Consider the following 18,766-nt stretch of genomic DNA (forward strand, 5'->3'; position numbering starts at 1 on the left):
CTCAGATAAACTCTGACAAACTGACTCTGTCAGAGTTGATTTTAACACTTCACTTTTTTACTCTGTGTAGAAACTGTTCTGTTTTAAAAATCTAGAATCAATGAATTTTACATTAACTGGTCAAACTGGATTGTCAAAGTCTGATCCTGTCACATCAGAAGCTCAGAGTCTGGGTCTGGTCCTGGTCTGGTCCTGGTCCTGGTCCTGGTCTGGTCTGGTCTGGTCTGGTCTAGGTCTGTCTGTCTGGTCTGGTCCTGGTCTGGTCTGGTCTGGTCTGGTCTGGGTCTGGTCTGGTCTGGTCCTGGTCTGGTCCTGGTCTGGTCTGGTCTGGGTCTGGTCTGGTCTGGTCTGGTCTGGTCTGGTCTGGTCCTGGTCCTGGTCTGGTCTGGTCTGGTCTGGTCCTGGGTCTGGTCTGGTCTGGTCTGGTCTGGTCCTGGTCTGGTCTGGTCTGGTCTGGTCTGGTCCTGGTCTGGTCTGGTCTGGTCTGGTCCTGGTCCTGGGTCTGGTCCTGGTCTGGTCTGGTCTGGTCTGGTCCTGGTCTGGTCTGTCTGGTCTGGTCTGGTCTGGGTCTGGTCTGGTCTGGTCTGGTCTGGTCTGGTCTGGTCCTGGTCTGGTCTGGTCTGTCTGGTCTGGTCTGGGTCTGGTCTGGTCTGGTCTGGTCTGGTCTGGTCTGGTCTGGTCTGGTTGGGTCTGGTCTGGTCTGTCTGGTCTGGTCTGGTCCTGGTCCTGGTCCTGGTCTGTCTGGTCTGGTCTGGTCTGGTCTGGTCCTGGTCTGGTCTGGTCCTGGTCTGGTCCTGGTCTGGTCTGGTCTGGTCTGGGTCTGGTCCTGGTCTGGTCTGGTCTGGTCTGGTCTGGTCTGGTCTGGTCTGGTCTGGTCTGGTCTGGTCTGGTCTGGTCTGGTCTGGGTCTGGTCCTGGTCTGGTCTGGTCCTGGTCTGGTCTGGTCCTGGTCCTGGTCTGGTCTGGTCTGGGTCCTGGTCTGGTCTGGTCTGGTCCTGGTCTGGTCTGGTCCTGGTCCTGGTCTGGTCCTGGTCTGGTCTGGTCTGGTCCTGGTCCTGGTCTGGTCCTGGTCTGGTCCTGGTCTGGTCTGGTCTGCTGTCTGGTCCTGGTCTGGTCCTGGTCTGGTCCTGGTCTGGTCCTGGTCCTGGTCCGGTCTGGTCTGGTCTGGTCTGGTCCTGGTCCTGGTCCTGGTCTGGGTCTGGTCTGGTCTGGGTCTGGTCTGGTCTGGTCTGGTCCTGGTCTGGTCTGGTCTGGTCTGGGTCTGGTCTGGTCCTGGTCTGGTCCTGGTCTGGTCTGGTCTGGTCTGGTCCTGGTCTGGTCTGGTCTGTCTGGTCCTGGTCTGGTCTGGTCTGGTCTGGTCCTGGTCGTCTGGTCCTGGTCTGGTCCTGGTCTGGTCTGTCTGGTCTGGTCCTGGTCTGGTCTGGGTCTGGTCTGGTCTGGTCTGGTCCTGGTCTGGTCCTGGTCCTGGGTCTGGTCTGGTCCTGGTCTGGTCCTGGTCTGGTCTGGTCTGGTCCTGGTCTGGTCCTGGTCTGGGTCCTGGGTCTGGTCCTGGTCTGGTCTGGTCCTGGTCTGGTCCTGGTCCTGGTCTGGGTCTGGTCCTGGTCTGGTCTGGTCTGGGTCTGGTCTGGCTGGTCCTGGTCCTGGTCTGGTCTGGTCTGGTCTGGTCCTGGTCCTGGTCTGGTCCTGGTCTGGTCCTGGTCTGGGTCTGGTCCTGGTCTGGTCTGGTCTGGTCCTGGTCTGGTCCTGGTCTGGTCCTGGTCCTGGTCTGGTCTGGTCCTGGTCTGGGTCTGGTCTGGTCCTGGTCCTGGTCTGGTCTGGTCTGGTCTGGGTCTGGTCCTGGTCTGGTCTGGTCCTGGTCTGGTCCTGGGTCTGGTCCTGGTCCTGGTCTGGTCTGGTCTGGTCTGGTTCTGGTCCTGGTCCTGGTCTGGGTCTGGTCCTGGTCTGGTGTCTGAGGGGCTGATGGTGCAGATCTTCAGCCTCACTTCTGTCAGTCTGCCCCAGGGCGGCTGTGGCTGTGGCTGCAGTTGTAGTTACACCACAGTGTGAAGTGGATGAATCATCTTCTGTAAATCGTCTCTGAGTCGAAAAAAGCGCTGAATAAAACTGATGCATTATTATATTTTTATATTTACTTTGTTTTCATTCATATTTTGTCTTTTACATTTACAATCACTTTGAAGTGAAATTATAAACATAAACTTTCTGTTCAGACGCTGATTTTGTTTCTTGGATTTCGGTCGTTGTTTAACAGAATTTGACTTGAACTTTTGACTTCAGCTTAAACTTTTTCAGTCTTGATCCATGAGGTCGTGTCTGGGTTTGGTTTGGTTTGGTTTTTTTGAGCTGCAAAATGATCCAATAAACTCCTGCTTCTTCTTCTTCTTCTTCTTCTTCTTCTTCTTCTTCTTCTTCTTCTTCTTGTTCGTGTGGAGTGTAGTTGCGTTGATCGTCCTGTAGATGGCGCCTCTCTCTTGCTCCGGGGCATCAGGGGCAAACACCTCGCGCTCTGACGGTTATAAAACACCAGTCTTAAAACTCTCTGTTCCACCTGATGATGTCATGAAGTGAGGCTCCTCTGTGTTTTTAAAGCCTGACACGTTTATTTTCCTCAGGTTTGTGTCACATTTGTACAGAATCAGTTTAGAGGCAAATAATTCAAAGACGCTTTTAAAACAAAATACAAATAAATAAATAAATAAAATCTAATAACAATAATAATATGAAGAAGATGAAGAAAAAGAAAATATATAAATGTGGAGTCAGATTATTTGTGTAATCGTGTAAAATTTCCGTCTTTGTCTCTTTTATTTTTGTTTTGTGTCTTTCTCTGTTTTGTTTTTTTTTTCTTTGGTTCTGATTCTTCTTCTCGTTGGACATTTTGGTTTCACTTTTGGCGCAGGTGTGACAGGTGTGACAGGTGACAGGTGTGACGGTGTGACAGGTGTGACAGGTGTGACAGGTGTGACGGGTGTGACAGGTGTGACAGGTGTGACAGGTGTGACGGGTGTGACGGGTGTGACAGGTGGGCGGAGTTTCCATGCTGCATTCTCATTGGTTCATTTCTGTTTGACGGCTGAGCCTGGATCTGCTGAGACTGTTTTATTATTTTTTGATTTATATTTTTGTGTTTGATATTTTTTTTAAAGCGTCTTTAAACTGTTTGACTCTAAATTGATTCTGTATTTTTAAACTTTTGTTAAACTTGAACCAAAACGTTTCCGACTCCTAAAATACGACTTTAGTTTTTGTTTTCTAAAGTGACAGAAAATCTTAAACCGGTCGTTGTGTCGTCTGTTCTGTCCTCAGGGTCGTTGAACAGTTTAATGTTTTAATCACTAAAGTCGTTAAGATCCTCGTTATCCTCGTTAGTCTCGTTAGTCTCGTTAGTCTCGTTATCCGTGATTGAGTTTGACTTTATGATGTTATTAAATGATGCTGTTCCCCCAAACACCAGAGGAGGCGCCGCTGACACGACGCTGCAGTGTGAGGTTCACACACACTCGAGGTTCAGGGTGAGCGGCGTTTAAAAAAAAAAAAATGGTTTTCTGGTGGTTGGAAATAATAACATTTTGAAGCGAGTGAAGAATGAAGGAAATTTATGACGAATATGAGTCAGAACAGACAGATTTTCTTTGTGTTTTGTCGTTTTTTGAAGCAGATTTTCTGTATTTGACCAAAACAAATGTCAGTTTGTTTCTTTGCTGCTGCAGGATCAGACGGGTTAAGAAACAGAGACACTGGGACATTTCTTGTATAAATTGGGACAAATCAGTGTTTTGTATAAATCTGCAGGACAGAGACAGAGACTCAGGACTGGGACTGACCCGGGGACACAGGGACGACTGGACTCACTGTTTACATTTATCACCGGGAAATCGAACCCACGACCTCATGTTGTAGTCACGACCGCACTAAATGAGACCAAGACCTGTCCAAGACCAGTCCAAGACCAGTCCAAGACCAGTCCAAGACCACAGGGTCCCAAGACCAAGACTTTTAAAGGTCGAGACCGAGACAAGACTGAGACTTTTTTAAAGGCCGAGACAAGACCAAGACCACGGCCCATCGAGACCAAATCAAGACCGTCTTTGTCTTTTACTACATTTATTTACATCCAGTTTTAGTCCTGGTTTAGTCACAGGTTTAGGTCTTGTTTAGTCCTAGTTTTGACCTGGTTTAGTCCTGGTTTAGTCCTGGTTTAATCCTGATTTAGTCCTAATTTAGTCCTAATTTAGTCCTGGTTTAGTCTTGGTTTAGTTCTGGTTTAGTTCTGGTTTAGTCCTGGTTTAGTCTTGGTTTAGTTCTGGTTTAGTCCTGGTTTAGTCCCAGGACTAGAACTTCTGGGGCAAAAAAACCAGAGAGAATAAAATATTAACATTAAAATTGTCAGGAGAAAGTTTTTTTGATCGGTGATATTTGAAATAAACTTTAAATTAAATATTGGAAATAGATCAAAATCAGTTTTTTTGTTTGAAACTAAAACAGAAAAATGAAATAACAAACAGTTTTCACATTTTATTGTTTTTCATTTCAAACAGTAAATGATCTGAGTGGGACTTGATCCTCAGACCTTCAGGTTTTGGAGTCGCTGCTCGAAACACTGAACCAGTGTTAAAAACACCAGGTCACTCTGGTCATTTACCCCAAGAACATGGACCTGACTGTCCCAGGGGTCTGCAGGTCCCAGGTCCAGACACACTCAGGTCCAAACAGCTCACAGGTCCCAGTCCTGGTTTAGTCCTGTTTAGTCCTGGTTTAGTCCTGGTTCAGTCTGGTTTAGTCCTGGTTCAGTCTGGTTTAGTCCTGGTTCAGTCCTGGTTTAGTCCTGGTTTAGTCCTGGTTCAGTCCTGGTTCAGTCCTGGTTTAGTCCTGGTTCAGTCCTGGTTTAGTCCTGGTTCAGTCCTGGTTAGTCCTGGTTTGTCCTGGTTTAGTCCTGGTTAGTCCTGGTTCAGTCCTGGTTTAGTCCTGGTTTAGTCCTGGTTCAGTCCTGGTTTAGTCCTGTTAGTCCTGGTTTAGTCCTGGTTTCCTGGTTTAGTCCTGGTTCAGTCCTGTTTAGTCCTGGTTCAGTCCTGGTTCAGTCCTGGTTTAGTCCTGGTTTAGTCCTGTTCAGTCCTGTTTAGTCCTGGTTAGTCCTGTTTTAGTCCTGGTTCAGTTCCTGGTTAGTCCTGGTTTAGTCCTGGTTTAGTCCTGGTTTAGTCCTGGTTTAGTCCTGGTTCAGTTCTGTTTAGTCCTGTTTAGTCCTGGTTTAGTCCTGGTTCAGTCCTGTTTAGTCCTGTTCAGTCCTGGTTTAGTCCTGGTTTAGTCCTGGTTTAGTCCTGGTTTAGTCCTGGTTCAGTCCTGGTTTAGTCCTGGTTTAGTTCCTGGTTTAGTCCTGGTTTAGTCCTGGTCAGTCCTGGTTTAGTCCTGTTTAGTTTGTTAGTCCTGGTTTAGTCCTGTTTAGTCCTGGTTTAGTCCTGTTTAGTCCTGTTTAGTCCTGGTTTGGTTTAGTCCTGGTTTAGTCCTGGTTTAGTCTGGTTTCAGTCCTGGTTTAGTCCTGGTTTAGTCCTGGTCCAGGGTTAAAGACGTTATGTAAAAATATTAATCTGAGATGAACTCGCTTCATGTTTTAGTTTAGTTTTTGTTTTAGTTTTTTGATGCGACTTGTTTCTGCTTCATGTTCAGTTTCACAAAAGAAAATAAAAAGATTAAAAAAATATATATATAAATATATAAATATAAAGTACAAATGTTACGGTAATTTAATATTTTCATGTTCACAAAGTCGTTTATTCATGTTCACTGTGTGTGAATTTGATTTTCTGTTGTTTTTTTCGTGTAGTTTTTCTGTCAGTCACAGACTCGAGTCCAGCTGCAGGTCGAGAAAAAAAACAGATTCTGCTTAAAAAAAAAAAAACAAAAAAACAATATGTAGAACATTTTATTAAAGGAAAAAGAGGCAGTTTAAAAAACAAAACGAAGAAAAAAATCTAGGTGACAAAAGAAACAAACTAACAAACGAAAACTGTGAAGGACGAGAAGGTGCGGGTGGAGGAGGAGGAGAAAGAGGAGGTGCAGCTGGAGGCAGCGTGGGTGGAGGAAGAGGAGGAGGCGCAGGTGGAGGTAGTGCAGTTGGAGGAGGGAGAGAGTTGAGGAGGTGCGGGTGATGGTGGTGGAGGAGGAAGAGGAGGTTCGAGTGGAGGAGGAAGAGGAGGCACGAGTGGAGGAGGAGGCACGGGTGGAGAATGAAGAGGAGGAGGAGGTGCAGGTGGAGGCAGCGCGGGTGGTGGAGGTGGTGGAAGAAGATTAGGAGTGAGTGGAGGAGGAGGAGTAAGAGGAGGCGCAGGTGGAGGAAAAACAGGAAGAAGAAGCGCAGGTGGAGGAGGGACAGAGATGAGGAATAGAGGGTGGAGGAGGCACGGGTGGAGGAGGAAGAGGAGGCGCAGGTGGAGGAAGGAGAGAGTTGAGGAAGAGGAGGAGGACGAGGAGGCATGGGTGGAGGAGAGACTTGAGAAAGAGGAGGAGGTGGAGGTAGCGTGGGTGGTGGAGGAGGAAGAGGATGCACGAGTGGAGGAGGCGTGGGTGGAGGAAGTAGAGAGTTGAGGAGGAGGAGGAGGTTCGGGTGGAGGAGGTGGTGGAAGAAGATTAGGAGTGAGTGGAGGAGGAAGAGTAAGAGGAGGTGCGGGTGGAGGAGTAAGAGGAGGTGCGGGTGGAGGAAGGAGAGAGTTGAGAAAGAGGAGGTGTAAGAGGAGGAACAGGAGGCGTGGGTGGAGGAGGTTCGGGTGGAGGAGGAGGAGGTGGAGGGGGGCGGGAGAGGTGGCGCTGCTCTCCCCGGGACAGCCCTCCCCTCCCCGGGCACACCTCCCCTCCCCTGCCCGTCTCCAGCGCTTTACGGTCGGACATAAATTACCGGGAAGCAGCAGCCGGTTGTTTCAGAGGCGAGGCGGCCGAGTGCAGCTCAGGGATCCGGCTCTCCGCGTCCTCCCCCCGGGTTCTGTCCCCGCCAAAGACCCACTGCACCACCGCCACCTCCGGCCCCCCACAGCACCGAGCCACGGCACCAGCTCCGGCCGCCGCTCACGCACCGCAGCCCGGGCGAACACGCCGCCGTGCCCCGCTCCCGCTCTCTGTCCTGCGGAGTGAAATGCTTCGGGACGCGTCGGACCGCACCGGCCGCCCTCGCCTCTTCCTCCGCGGCTCCGCGCTCACTTCCCCGGGGCACCGCGCCGCGCCTCCCCGCTCCTCGGCCTCGGTTCCCCCCCGGACTTGTTGTGGTCGCTTTTGGACATGTCCCGTTCTTTTCGGAGTCTGGACTGAAGGCGGCGCGCTCCCGGTCCGCGTGCACGTGTCTGTCCCGTAGCCCGGTACAGAGGCGCGTGCGCGTGTAGCCCAAAGCGCGCGCCCGTGGAGAGGTCGAAGTTCGCTGCGCTTTTGGAGATGTGAACGCGCACGGCCGGGAGACAACTGTTACTCCTCTTCTCCCCCCCTTTCTCTCTCTCTTTCTCTCTTTCTTTCTGCACTCTTTCTCTTTCTCTCCTTTTCCCCTCTTTCCCACGCACGTGCACGTGTCCTGCCCCCTCTCACACACGCACGCGCACGGACAGTCGTGTCGGAGCCTCGGAGCAGCCCGGGACAGATATGTATTCTCCGCTATGTCTGACGCAGGTGAGTCACACTTTTGGTGGATTTTGGCTCAAAACTTGAACTTTGCGCGTGCTCCCCGGTGGTGGGCGCGTGCACGGCGGACTCCCCCGTTATGTCCCGAGTGTGTTCCGAGTGTGTTCCGAGTGTTTCCGGTGCTGTGGGCCTCGCAGCGGGTCCGTGCGGGACCGTGGCGCGCGGACCCGCTCCTCCGCCTCCGGGACAAACTTGTCGCTGGTTTTTCCCGGAACTTGCTCCGCTCTTCCGCTCTTCCTCCCTCTCTTCCCTCGCTCTTTTCTCTCTCTTTTCTCTCCTCTTTCACTTTGGCACTTTTACTTTCCCTCCATTCCTCCGGGCTCCGCGGGAAAGGGGGCGGTGTTCGTGTGAGTTCGCAGCCGAGTGACGCTCGCCTCAGTCCGGCCGCGGCTCCACCGAACCCCGCTCTCCGTTTGCGCTTCCCCCGCGGCGCTTCTGTCGCTTTGCTTCATGTCCCCGCACGAGCCTGACCCCGTGACCCCCCCCCGTGACCCCTGACCCCAGACTTTACGGGTAAATGCGGTTTTCGGGCCGCGCCGAGCGCGGCTCCGGACGGAAACATTTTGTCCTTTTGACACTTTTCACTTTTGGAAACAGAAAAACTCGAGTCTCTTTAATGAAACAAACGTGAAAACCAAAGGAAAAGTACAAATGTTTAGAGTTTAATTTAGGTTTAAGCTTGGATTTTTGGACCAAATTAAACTGTAATTCTCAGGACAAGAATATTTGACTGAAATTTTAAAGATACGGACTGAATTTTATTTTAACATTTACACAAAATCAATTTAAAATCAATAAAATCAGTGAAATAAAAGTGTTGAAGTCTTCAGGTTTAGTCCAGGTTTTATTTGGAGGTGACGTAATCTCCTGATCCCAGAGTCAGAGGTGAAACCAGGAGACACGAACCAGGACTGAACCAGGACTAAACCAGGACTAAACCAGGACTAAACCAGGACTAAACCAGGACTAAACCAGGACTAAACCAGGACTGAACCAGGACTAAACCAGGACTGAACCAGGACTGAACCAGGACTGAACCAGGACTGAACCAGGACTAAACCAGGACTAAACCAGGACTGAACCAGGACTGAACCAGGACTGAACCAGGACTAAACCAGATCTAAATTAAGACTACACCAGGGGCTCAGACAGAACTAAATCAGGACTACACCAGGTCTAAACCTGGTCTAAACTAAGACTAAACCAGGACTACATGAGGTGTAAACGGAGTGTAAACCAGGACTAAACCAGGACTATGTGAGCTTTAAACTAGATCTAAACCAGGTCTGAAGCAGGTCTAAATTAAGACTAAACGAGGGGCTCAAACTGAATTAAACCAGGACTAAATGAGGTCTAAATGGAGTCTGAACCAGGACTAAAGCAGGTCTTGTCCAGATCTAAACCAGGTCTGGAGCAGATCTTGTAGATCTAGTCTTGTGGATCTGTTCTTGTGGAACCGTTTTTTTTGGATCAGGACTTTTGGTCCTGTTCTCGTGGTTCTGTTCTGGAGGTTCTGTTCTCGTGGTTCTGTTCTCTGTTCTGTTTCTGTTCTGTTTCTGTTCTCGTGGTTCTGTTCTGGAGGTTCTGTTCTCGTGGTTCTGTTTTGGTGGTTCTGTTCTCGTGGATCAGTTTCTGTTCTGTGGATCAGTTCTGGAGGTTCTGTTCGTGGTTCTGTTCTCGTGGTTCTGTTCTCGTGGATCAGTTCTCGTGGATCAGTTCTGGAGGTTCTGTTCTGGAGGTTCTGGTCTCGTGGTTCTGTTCTCGTGGTTCTGTTCTCGTGGATCAGTTCTCGTGGATCAGTTCTGGAGGTTCTGTTCTGGAGGTTCTGTTCTGGAGGTTCTGGTCTCGTGGTTCTGTTCTGGAGGTTCTGTTCTCGTGGTTTTGTTCTGGAGGTTCTGTTCTCGTGGTTCTGTTCTGGAGGTTCTGTTCTCGTGGTTCTGTTCTCGTGGTTCTGTTCTCGTGGTTCTGTGGATCAGTTCTCGTGGATCAGTTCTGGAGGTTCTGTTCTCGTGGTTCTGTTCTCGTGGATCAGTTCTCGTGGTTCTGTTCTCGTGGTTCTGTTCTCGTGGATCAGTTCTCGTGGTTCTGTTCTGGAGGTTCTGTTCTCGTGGTTCTGTTCTGGAGGTTCTGTTCTCGTGGTTTTGTTCTGGAGGTTCTGTTCTCGTGGTTCTGTTCTGGAGGTGGGAGCTTGTGCTGGATGAGGCCTGTTGTTGTGATTAAAGGATTTGTTCTAATTCTGGATTAATCTGTTGAAATTAGCTCCGCTCCAAAAGAATCTTCCACAAACACAAACACGAACACGAACAGAAAGACGACGTGACGCTCCTCAAACCCGACGCCTCCTCAACCCAAAACCACACAAACCAAGAACCACAAAACCACCACGTTTGACCCGAACATTTGACCCGTTTTAAATGTGTCTGATTTTCTCCTGGACTAAACCCTCTCACTCTGTCGCTCGTCACTTCTGCAGCCGCAGCTTTTCTCTGCTCCAAACCTCCGCCTCACAAACACTTTTACACCAAATATTCAAATTATCAGACAAAATGTTCATACTTTTTTATTTACATTTTTATTTTAAATGTTCTTACTGTAAAAAAACTAAATCGATCCACGTTTAGACGACTTGAATTTACAAAGTTTGACCAGGATTTGATAAAATTTCACTTGACGAGTAAAATGATCAATACATTTTCATACGTAAAATATGAAAATTCATCTTTTGTTGCACTTAAAATAAAAAAAACAAACAAATTTTAGCATTTAAAATAAGAAATTAAATCTAATTTTGCTTGATTTAAGAAACACACACTTGTGAGTCAAGTTAAATCGACTCAAATAAAGTAAAATGTTTTTAATTTAAGTCATTTAAATTTTGTGAGATATTGTTTTTGTTGTTGTTATTTTTACACATTTTTAAGTTTTTTTTTTCTTCAGTGCAGGTTTTTATTTTTATTTATTTATTGATGATTGATTGATTGATTTTTATTATTATGTTTTGTTTTGTTTTTAACATATTTTTAAGTTTTTATTTTTTTCTTCTTTTTTTTCCTTTTTTTTTGTTTATTTTTCCAAATTTTAAAAATAATTTGACGGAATTACAATCATTTATTCCACGTCATTCCTCTGTTTCTTCGTCTGTGCTGCAATTTAAGCCTGAATTTTAAGCATAATTTTAAATATTTGTGTTTGTGGTTTTGACAAAAGAGAAAAAAACTGAAATAATTTAAATATTTTTGTGGTGGACGAGGTGATAATTCTGATGAGAATAAACTGAAAATCGTGTAAATTTTGAGTTAAAGAAGTAAATGTTTCCTGCTGTTTGTGGAAAATAAAAATATAAATAAAATGTGGACGTTTTTAAATCTGATTTTGATGTGATTTTGGTGATTTTTACGCGTGTGTCAGATGCCCTCCCGTCTCCGTCTTTATTATTTCGTTGTTTTTTGGAATCGGAACAAAACGTTGCTTTTTTTTTTCTCTCCTTTTTTCTCGAGGCGTTTTTAAAGCAGAAACCTGGAACCAGTCCAAGAAAGACCCCACACGGGACTAAACCAGGACTGAACCAGGACTAAACCAGGACTACACCAGGACTAAACCAGGACTACACCAGGACTAAACCAGGACTACACCAGGACTAAACCAGGACTACACCAGGACTGAACCAGGACTACACCAGGACTAAACCAGGACTAAACCAGGACCAGGACTGAACCAGGACTACACCAGGACTACTAACCAGGACTAACCAGGACTAAACCAGGACTACACCAGGACTGGAACCAGGACTACTAACCAGGACTACACCAGGACTAAACCAGGACTAAACCAGGACTAACCAAACCAGGACTAAGGACTAAACCAGGACTACACCAGGACTACACCAGGACTAAACCAGGACTAAACCAGGACTAAACCAGGACTAAACCAGGACTAAACCAGGACTAAACCAGGACTAAACCAGGACTAAACAGGACTACACCAGGACTAAACCAGGACTAAACCAGGACTAACCACTAAACAGGACTAAACCAGGACTAGGACTAAACCAGGACTAACACCAGGACTAAAACCAGGACTAAAAGGACTAAACCAGGACTAACCAGGACTAGGACTAAACCAGGACTAAACCAGGACTAAACCAGGACTAACCAGGACTAAACCAGGACTAAACCTAAACCAGGACTAACCAGGACTAACCAGGACTACAGGACTAAACCAGGACTAAACCAGGACTAACCACTAAACCAGGACTAAACCAGGACTAAACCAGGACTAAACCAGGACTACACCAGGACTAAACCAGGACTAAACCAGGACTAAACCAGGACTAAACCAGGACTAAACCAGACTAGGACTAAACCCAGGACTAAACCAGGACTGGACTAAACCAGGACTACACAGACTAAACCAGGACTAAACCAGAACTAATTTTGGACTAAACCAGGACTAAACCAGAACTAATTTTGGACTAAACCAGGACTACAACAGGACTAACCAGGTCTGGTTGTAGGTTCACACAGTTCATGTCGTTGGTTCCTGTTTTTTTTTTTTTGGGGGGGGGGGGGGGGTTTTGTGGTGTTTGTGATGAGTCTGATTCTCGTCTGATCCTCGACCTCATGTGGCTCAGATCCATCCAGACCCTGAACCCAACCTGAGCCTGGTCCAGTTCTGGTCTGGTCCTGGTCTGGTCCTGGTCCTGGTCTGGTCCTGGTCCTGGTCCTGGTCTGGTTGTGTTTGTTCTGTTCTTCTCCATGTGGGACGTTTTTTCATCAGTGTTTTTTTTAAATGATCATTTCTTCCTGATATTTGAGTTTAGGTTTGTAGATGTTTGTAGATGTTTGTAGATGTTTGTTGAGTCCAACAGGTTTTGTCTCTTCATGTTGAACGTCGTGTGTGTTGGACTGAAGATCGTGTTGTTGTGTTGTCGTGTTGTTGTTGTCGTGTTGTTGTCGTGTTGTCGTGTTGTCGTGTTGTTGTTGTCGTGTTGTTGTTGTCGTGTTTGTTGTTGTCGTGTTGTCGTGTTGTCGTGTTGTCGTGTTGTTGTCGTGTTGTCGTGTTGTTCGTGTTGTTGTGTTGTCGTGTTGTTGTCGTGTTGTCGTGTTGTCGTGTTGTCGTGTTGTCGTGTTGTCGTGTTGTTGTCGTGTTGTCGTGTTGTCGTGTTGTTGAACTGTACATGTGTGTGTTTTCTGTTTCTCTTTCTCTCTTTTCTTCACACTCTTCAGTTCTTTTTGCATTAATCGTGTTCTTGTGTTTTTTCAGGATGAGTTCCATCCGTTCATCGAGGCTCTGCTCCCGCACGTTCGCGCCTTCGCTTACACCTGGTTTAACCTTCAGGCGAGGAAGAGGAAGTACTTCAAGAAGCACGAGAAGCGCATGTCGAAGGAGGAAGAGCGCGCGGTCAAAGACGAGCTGCTCGGCGAGAAACCCGAGGTCAAACAGAAGTGGGCCTCTCGACTTTTGGCCAAACTCCGTAAAGACATTCGCCCCGAGTTCAGAGAAGACTTCGTCCTGACGGTGACGGGGAAAAAGGCGCCGTGCTGCGTCCTGTCCAACCCCGACCAGAAAGGAAAGATGCGCCGCATCGACTGTCTGCGTCAGGCCGACAAAGTCTGGAGACTGGACCTGGTCATGGTGATTCTGTTCAAGGGCATCCCTCTGGAGAGCACGGACGGCGAGCGCCTCGTCAAGAGTCCGCAGTGCGCCAACCCCTCGCTCTGCGTCCAGCCGCACCACATCGGAGTGTCCGTCAAGGAGCTCGACCTGTACCTCGCATACTTCGTACACGCAGGTCAGTCATGCCCCAAACACGCTGCTGTGTCATACTTCGTACACGCTGTCAGGTCATACTTCGTACACGCTGGTCAGTCATACTTCGTACAGGGTCACTTCGTACACGCTGGTCAGTCATGGCCCAAACACGCTGCTGTGTCATACTTCATACACGCTGGTCTGTCATACTTCGTACAGGGTCATACTTCATACACATTGCTCTGTCACACTTCGTACACGCTGATCTGTCATACTTCGTACACGCAGGTCAGTCATGCCCCAAACACGCTGGTCGGTCATACTTCGTACACACTGATCTGTCATACTTCGTACATGCAGGTCAGTCATACTTCGTACAGGTCATACTTCGTACAGGTCATACTTCGTACAGGTCATACTTCGTACAGGTCATACTTCGTACAGGTCATACTTTTGGCTGTTTTGTTCTCTGAGGTTTGTTTTGGTCGTTGAGTTCCGCTCGTTTGTAGATTTTCTGTTTTTGTGGTTTCTGAAGTCGGAGGTTGAGAGTTTGGACCTGACCTGAGTCTTGGTCAGGACCTGAGTGTCGGTGATGACCTGAGCTGTAGGAGGTTGTGCTTGGTGTTTTGGCGGCGGCGGCGGCGGCGGCTGTGATCCGTGGAGCGTCTCTGCGTTCGTGCGTTAAAGTTAATCTGAGTTGGACAAATAACAAAACCACGAAGCGTCGCCGAGATTTTATTTAGTCGTTTCCAAAAGCAAAAATCAAAAGGCTTTAAGCGTTTTGTGATGGACTAAACTCATACAGATGTTCAGTCCGAGTCATTTAACACAGATAATGGTCGGACTGTTGGTCCCGACTCCAAACCGCAGGCTTTTACTGACACACGTCTCCATTACAGCCGACCTATTCTGCAAAATCCACTTTTCAGAGCTTTTAACCCGGTTACACTTGTTTCCTTCTCATTTACTCACTCAGAGGTTTTTTTTAAAGTTGTTGGGAGCCATTCCTGCGTTTGAGGAAACTTTAATCTCTTATTTTAAAGACGCCGTTTTGTCCATTTCCTCGTTTACGGCGCAGGGACGACGGTTCACGTAGACCTGACACGGTTCAGTTTGAGTCTTTGGGATTCATTTCATTTTGATTTGTGTGTCAAACAATCTTCAAACTCATAAAATCGAGTTGAAACGATTTAAAGCTGAACAAAGTTTATTTTGGGATTTTTAAAAATATAAATAAGTAAATTTGTTTTAATTTTTAAATATAGAGATTATAGAAGAACTACAAGGATAAAGAGTTTGTTTTGGACACATTTATGTTTATCTGCCAGAACTGAACCAGGACTAAACCAGGACTAAACCAGAACTAAACCAGGACTAAACCAGGACTAAACCAGAACTAAACCAGGACTAAACCAGGACTACCAGGACTAAACCAGACTAAACCAGGACTAAACCAGGACTAAACCAGGACTAAACCAGGACTAACCAGAACTAAACCAGGACTAAACCAGGACTAAACCAGGAACTAAACCAGGACTAACCAGGACTAAACCAGGACTAAACCAGGAACCAGGACTAAACCAGGACTAAACCAGGACTAACAGGACTAAACCAGGACTAACCAGGACTAAACCAGAACTAAACCAGGACTAAACCAGGACTAAACCAGGACTAAACCAGAACTAAACCAGGACTAAACCAGGATAAAGACTAAACAGGACTAAACCAGAACTAAACAGGACTAAACCAGGACTAAACCAGAACTAAAACCAGGACTAAACCAGGACTAAACCAGGACTAAACCAGGACTAAACCAGGACTAAACCAGGACTAAACCAGGACTAAACCAGAACTAAACAGGACTAAACCAGAACTAAACCAGGACTAGGACTAACCAGAACTAAACCAGACTAAACCAGACTAAACCAGAACTAAACCAGGACTAAACCAGGACTAAACCAGGACTAAACCAGGACTAAACCAGGACTAAACCAGACTAAACCAGGACTAAACCAGAACTAAACCAGACTAAACCAGGACAAACCAGGACTAAACCAGACTAAACCAGAACTAAACCAGGACTAAACCGACTAAACCAGGACTAAACCAGACTAAACCAGAACTAAACCAGGACTAAACCAGGACTAAACCACTAAACCAGAACTAAACCAGGACTAAACCAGGACTAAACCAGGACTAAACCAGGACTAAACCAGAACTAAACCAGGACTAACCAGGACTAAACCAGGACTAAACCAGAACTAAAAGTAAACCAGGACTAAACCAGGACTAAACAGAACTAAACCAGGACTAAACCAGACTAACCAGACTAAACCAGGACTAAAACCAGGACTAAACCAGAACTAAAGACTAAACAGACTAAACCAGGACTGAACCAGGACTAAACCAGGACTAAACCAGGACTACAGACTAAACCAGAACTAACCAGGACTAAACAGAAACAGACTAAACCAGGACTAAACCAGGACTAAACCAGGACTGAACCAGGACTAAACCAGGACTAAACCAGAACTAAACCAGAACTAAACCAGACTAAACCAGGACTGAAAGGACTAAAACAGAACTGGACTAAAAGAAAACCAGGACTAAGACTGAACCAGGACTAAACCAGGACAGGACTAACCAGGACTAAACCAGGACTGAACCAGGACTGAACCAGGACTGAAACCAGGACTAAACCAGGACTGAACCAGGACTAACCAGGACTAAACCAGGACTAAACCAGGACTAAACCAGGACTAAACCAGACTAAAACCAGGACTGAACCAGTAAACCCAGGAGTTTAGTCCCTGGTTTAGTTCTGGTTTAGTCCTGGACTCTGCACTTGTTTCTTTCATGTTCACATGAGATAAAAAAAATAAATAAATAAAATAAAAATCATTAAAGTGTGAATAAAAGTGAGTTTCAGGTAAAGTCCAGAAATGAAAATGATGATTGTGAATTTAACAGTGAAGTAAGTGTTTGTTTTGTTCTGATTTTAAATCTGAATGATTCTTCCTGGATCATGTTTCTCGTTTCTTCTTGTTAAAACCTTTGAGCTGCAGAGGTCAAAGGTCGACTCGTGTCTGGGGTCAGCTGCAGGTCATGACCCTGTGTTTGGATCAGAACCGTGTGGGAAGAATCAGAAAAACCTTTTTCTCATTTCCACCAAACTCAGTATTTAGTTCTGTTTTATTTTGATTTTATTTTTGATGTTCTTAACTTCAGTTTGTTCCTCCAAAGTTCTTCATCTAAACCTGACGAAGAACTGACTCCAGATCCACCTGATCCTGATCCTGATCCTGATCCTGATCCTGGTCCTGATCCTGATCCTGATCCTGATCCTGATCCTGGTCCTGATCCTGATTCTGTCTGATGTTCAGGATCAGGACAAACACAGACTAAACCAGACCTGGGACTAGTCCAGGTCCAGATCCTGGTCCAGGTCCAGATCCAGGTCCAGGTCCAGGTCCAGGTCCAGGTCCACACTCTTTGGTCGACTCTTTAAGATCATCTGGTGTCACAAAATAAATCTAAATTAGTTTTTAAATTACATTTTTTTGTAAGGCAACCTCACTAAACCAGAACTAAACCAGGACTAAACCAGGACTAAACCAGAACTAAACCAGGACTAAACAGAACTAGAACCAGACTAAACCAGGACTAAACCAGAACTAAACCAGGACTAAACCAGAACTAAACCAGACTAAACCAGGACTAAACCAGGACTAAACCAGGACTAACCACTAGGACTAAACCAGGACTAAACCAGAACTAAACCAGGACTAAACCAGACTAAACCAAACCAGGACTAAACCAGGACTAAACCAGACTAAACCAGGACTAAACCAGGACTAAACCAGAACTAAACCAAGACTTATCAAAGACTAAACAGGTTTAGTGGTTTTCCACTTTTTATAAGGAAACATAATTCATATTCTACAGAACTGAGTTCAACATTTTGACTCCATAATATTTTGTGTCCGTCTGGTCTAAACAGAGGAACTACAATGACCATGATGCTTTGCTCCTGAGCAACAAACAGGGAAAATAAACACTTATTAAATTTACTGTAAGAAATGAGAGAGTTTCAGACTGAAGGACGATTCAGGTCACAGGAAAAACAGAAAAACAGAAAAACGATAAAAACTAAAAGATAAAAGTGCTGATGATGCAATAATTAAATCTATAATTCCCATAAACGAGACGTGTTTGTTTGTGTTTGTTTGTGTTTGTTTGACATTAACAGGAGATTGACAGAGGAGCACTGAACATGTGACCTGGTGTTTTGGTGTTTTTGGTGTTTTTGGTGTTTTTGGTGTTTTTGGTGTTTTTGGTGTTTTTGGTGTTTTTGGTGTTTTTGGTGTTTTTGGTGTTTTTGTGTTTGGTGTTTTTGGTGTTTTGGTGTTTTTGGTGTTTTTGGTGTTTTGGTGGTGTTTTGGTTCTCGTGGTTGGACTCGGGCGTCTCTTCGGGGAACACAGTGCTTCACTAAGGGGATTATTTTAAAAAGTCCAGTGTGACTCTGAAGCTCGGAGCGTCTCAGATCTGTGGGACCATGAGGACAAACGAGGATCCACTCTGGTCTGGACACGGGTCAATATTTATGTTTCACTCTCACCGTAAAATATCAAGAACAACTAAAAGAACCTGGAGGAGAGGAGACGGGTTTGGATCCAGGTGCTGAGGAGGCTCCAGGTCCAGGTCCAGGTCCTGGATGTGGAAGCGCTCGTGTCCTGGAGTTTGAACTGATCCGTTTAAAGGAAATGTTAAGACTTTAATGACACGATGCTGTATAATTTATTCCCACTTAGTCTGATTACAGTTATAAAATAAAGCCGTAAAAATGAAACGAGCTCCATCTTTTCTCCTCTGTGTTCCTCCGTGTTCCTCCGTGTTCCTCCGTGTTCCTCTGTGTTCCTCCGTGTTCCTCCGTGTTCCTCTGTGTTCTCCGTGTTCCTCCGTGTTCCTCTGTGTTCCTCTGTGTTCCTCCGTGTTCCTCCGTGTTCCTCCGTGTTCCTCCGTGTTCCTCCGTGTTCCTCCGTGTTCCTCCGTGTTCCTCTGTGTTCCTCTGTGTTCCTCTGTGTTCCTCCGTGTTCCTCTGTGTTCCTCTGTGTTCCTCCGTGTTCCTCCGTGTTCCTCCGTGTTCCTCCGTGTTCCTCCGTGTTCCTCTGTGTTCCTCCGTGTTCCTCCGTGTTCCTCTGTGTTCCTCCGTGTTCCTCCGTGTTCCTCCGTGTTCCTCACACTCACACTCGACTTTAAAATCACGATATCCGGAACTTTTCCCGGGCTTTTGGTTTTTGGTTTTCTGTTGTTCTGAAGCTGCTCGTCTGGAGTCTGTTTCTGTTTCTGTGACACACGTTTG

The 18,766-nt window shown here is 46.5% G+C and overlaps 1 protein-coding gene across 1 annotated transcript in view; it reads left to right on the forward strand.

Moving 5' to 3' along the window:
* Positions 1–7,376: 7,376 nt before the first annotated feature.
* The window catches only part of nfia (nuclear factor I/A), a 103,245-nt gene continuing 91,855 nt past the window's right edge, over positions 7,377–18,766 (forward strand). The window contains exons 1-2 of the mRNA XM_055165174.1: positions 7,377–7,640; positions 12,915–13,443. Of these exons, the coding sequence (XP_055021149.1) occupies positions 7,614–7,640; positions 12,915–13,443 (556 nt within the window). The 5' untranslated portion in view covers positions 7,377–7,613. The remainder of the gene's footprint in view (positions 7,641–12,914; positions 13,444–18,766) is intronic.

The sequence above is a fragment of the Boleophthalmus pectinirostris genome, unplaced genomic scaffold (genome assembly GCF_026225935.1).
Source record: "Boleophthalmus pectinirostris isolate CB_2022bp ecotype Guang Dong unplaced genomic scaffold, ASM2622593v1 HiC_scaffold_7, whole genome shotgun sequence".
Classification (NCBI taxonomy): Eukaryota; Metazoa; Chordata; class Actinopteri; order Gobiiformes; family Gobiidae; genus Boleophthalmus; species Boleophthalmus pectinirostris.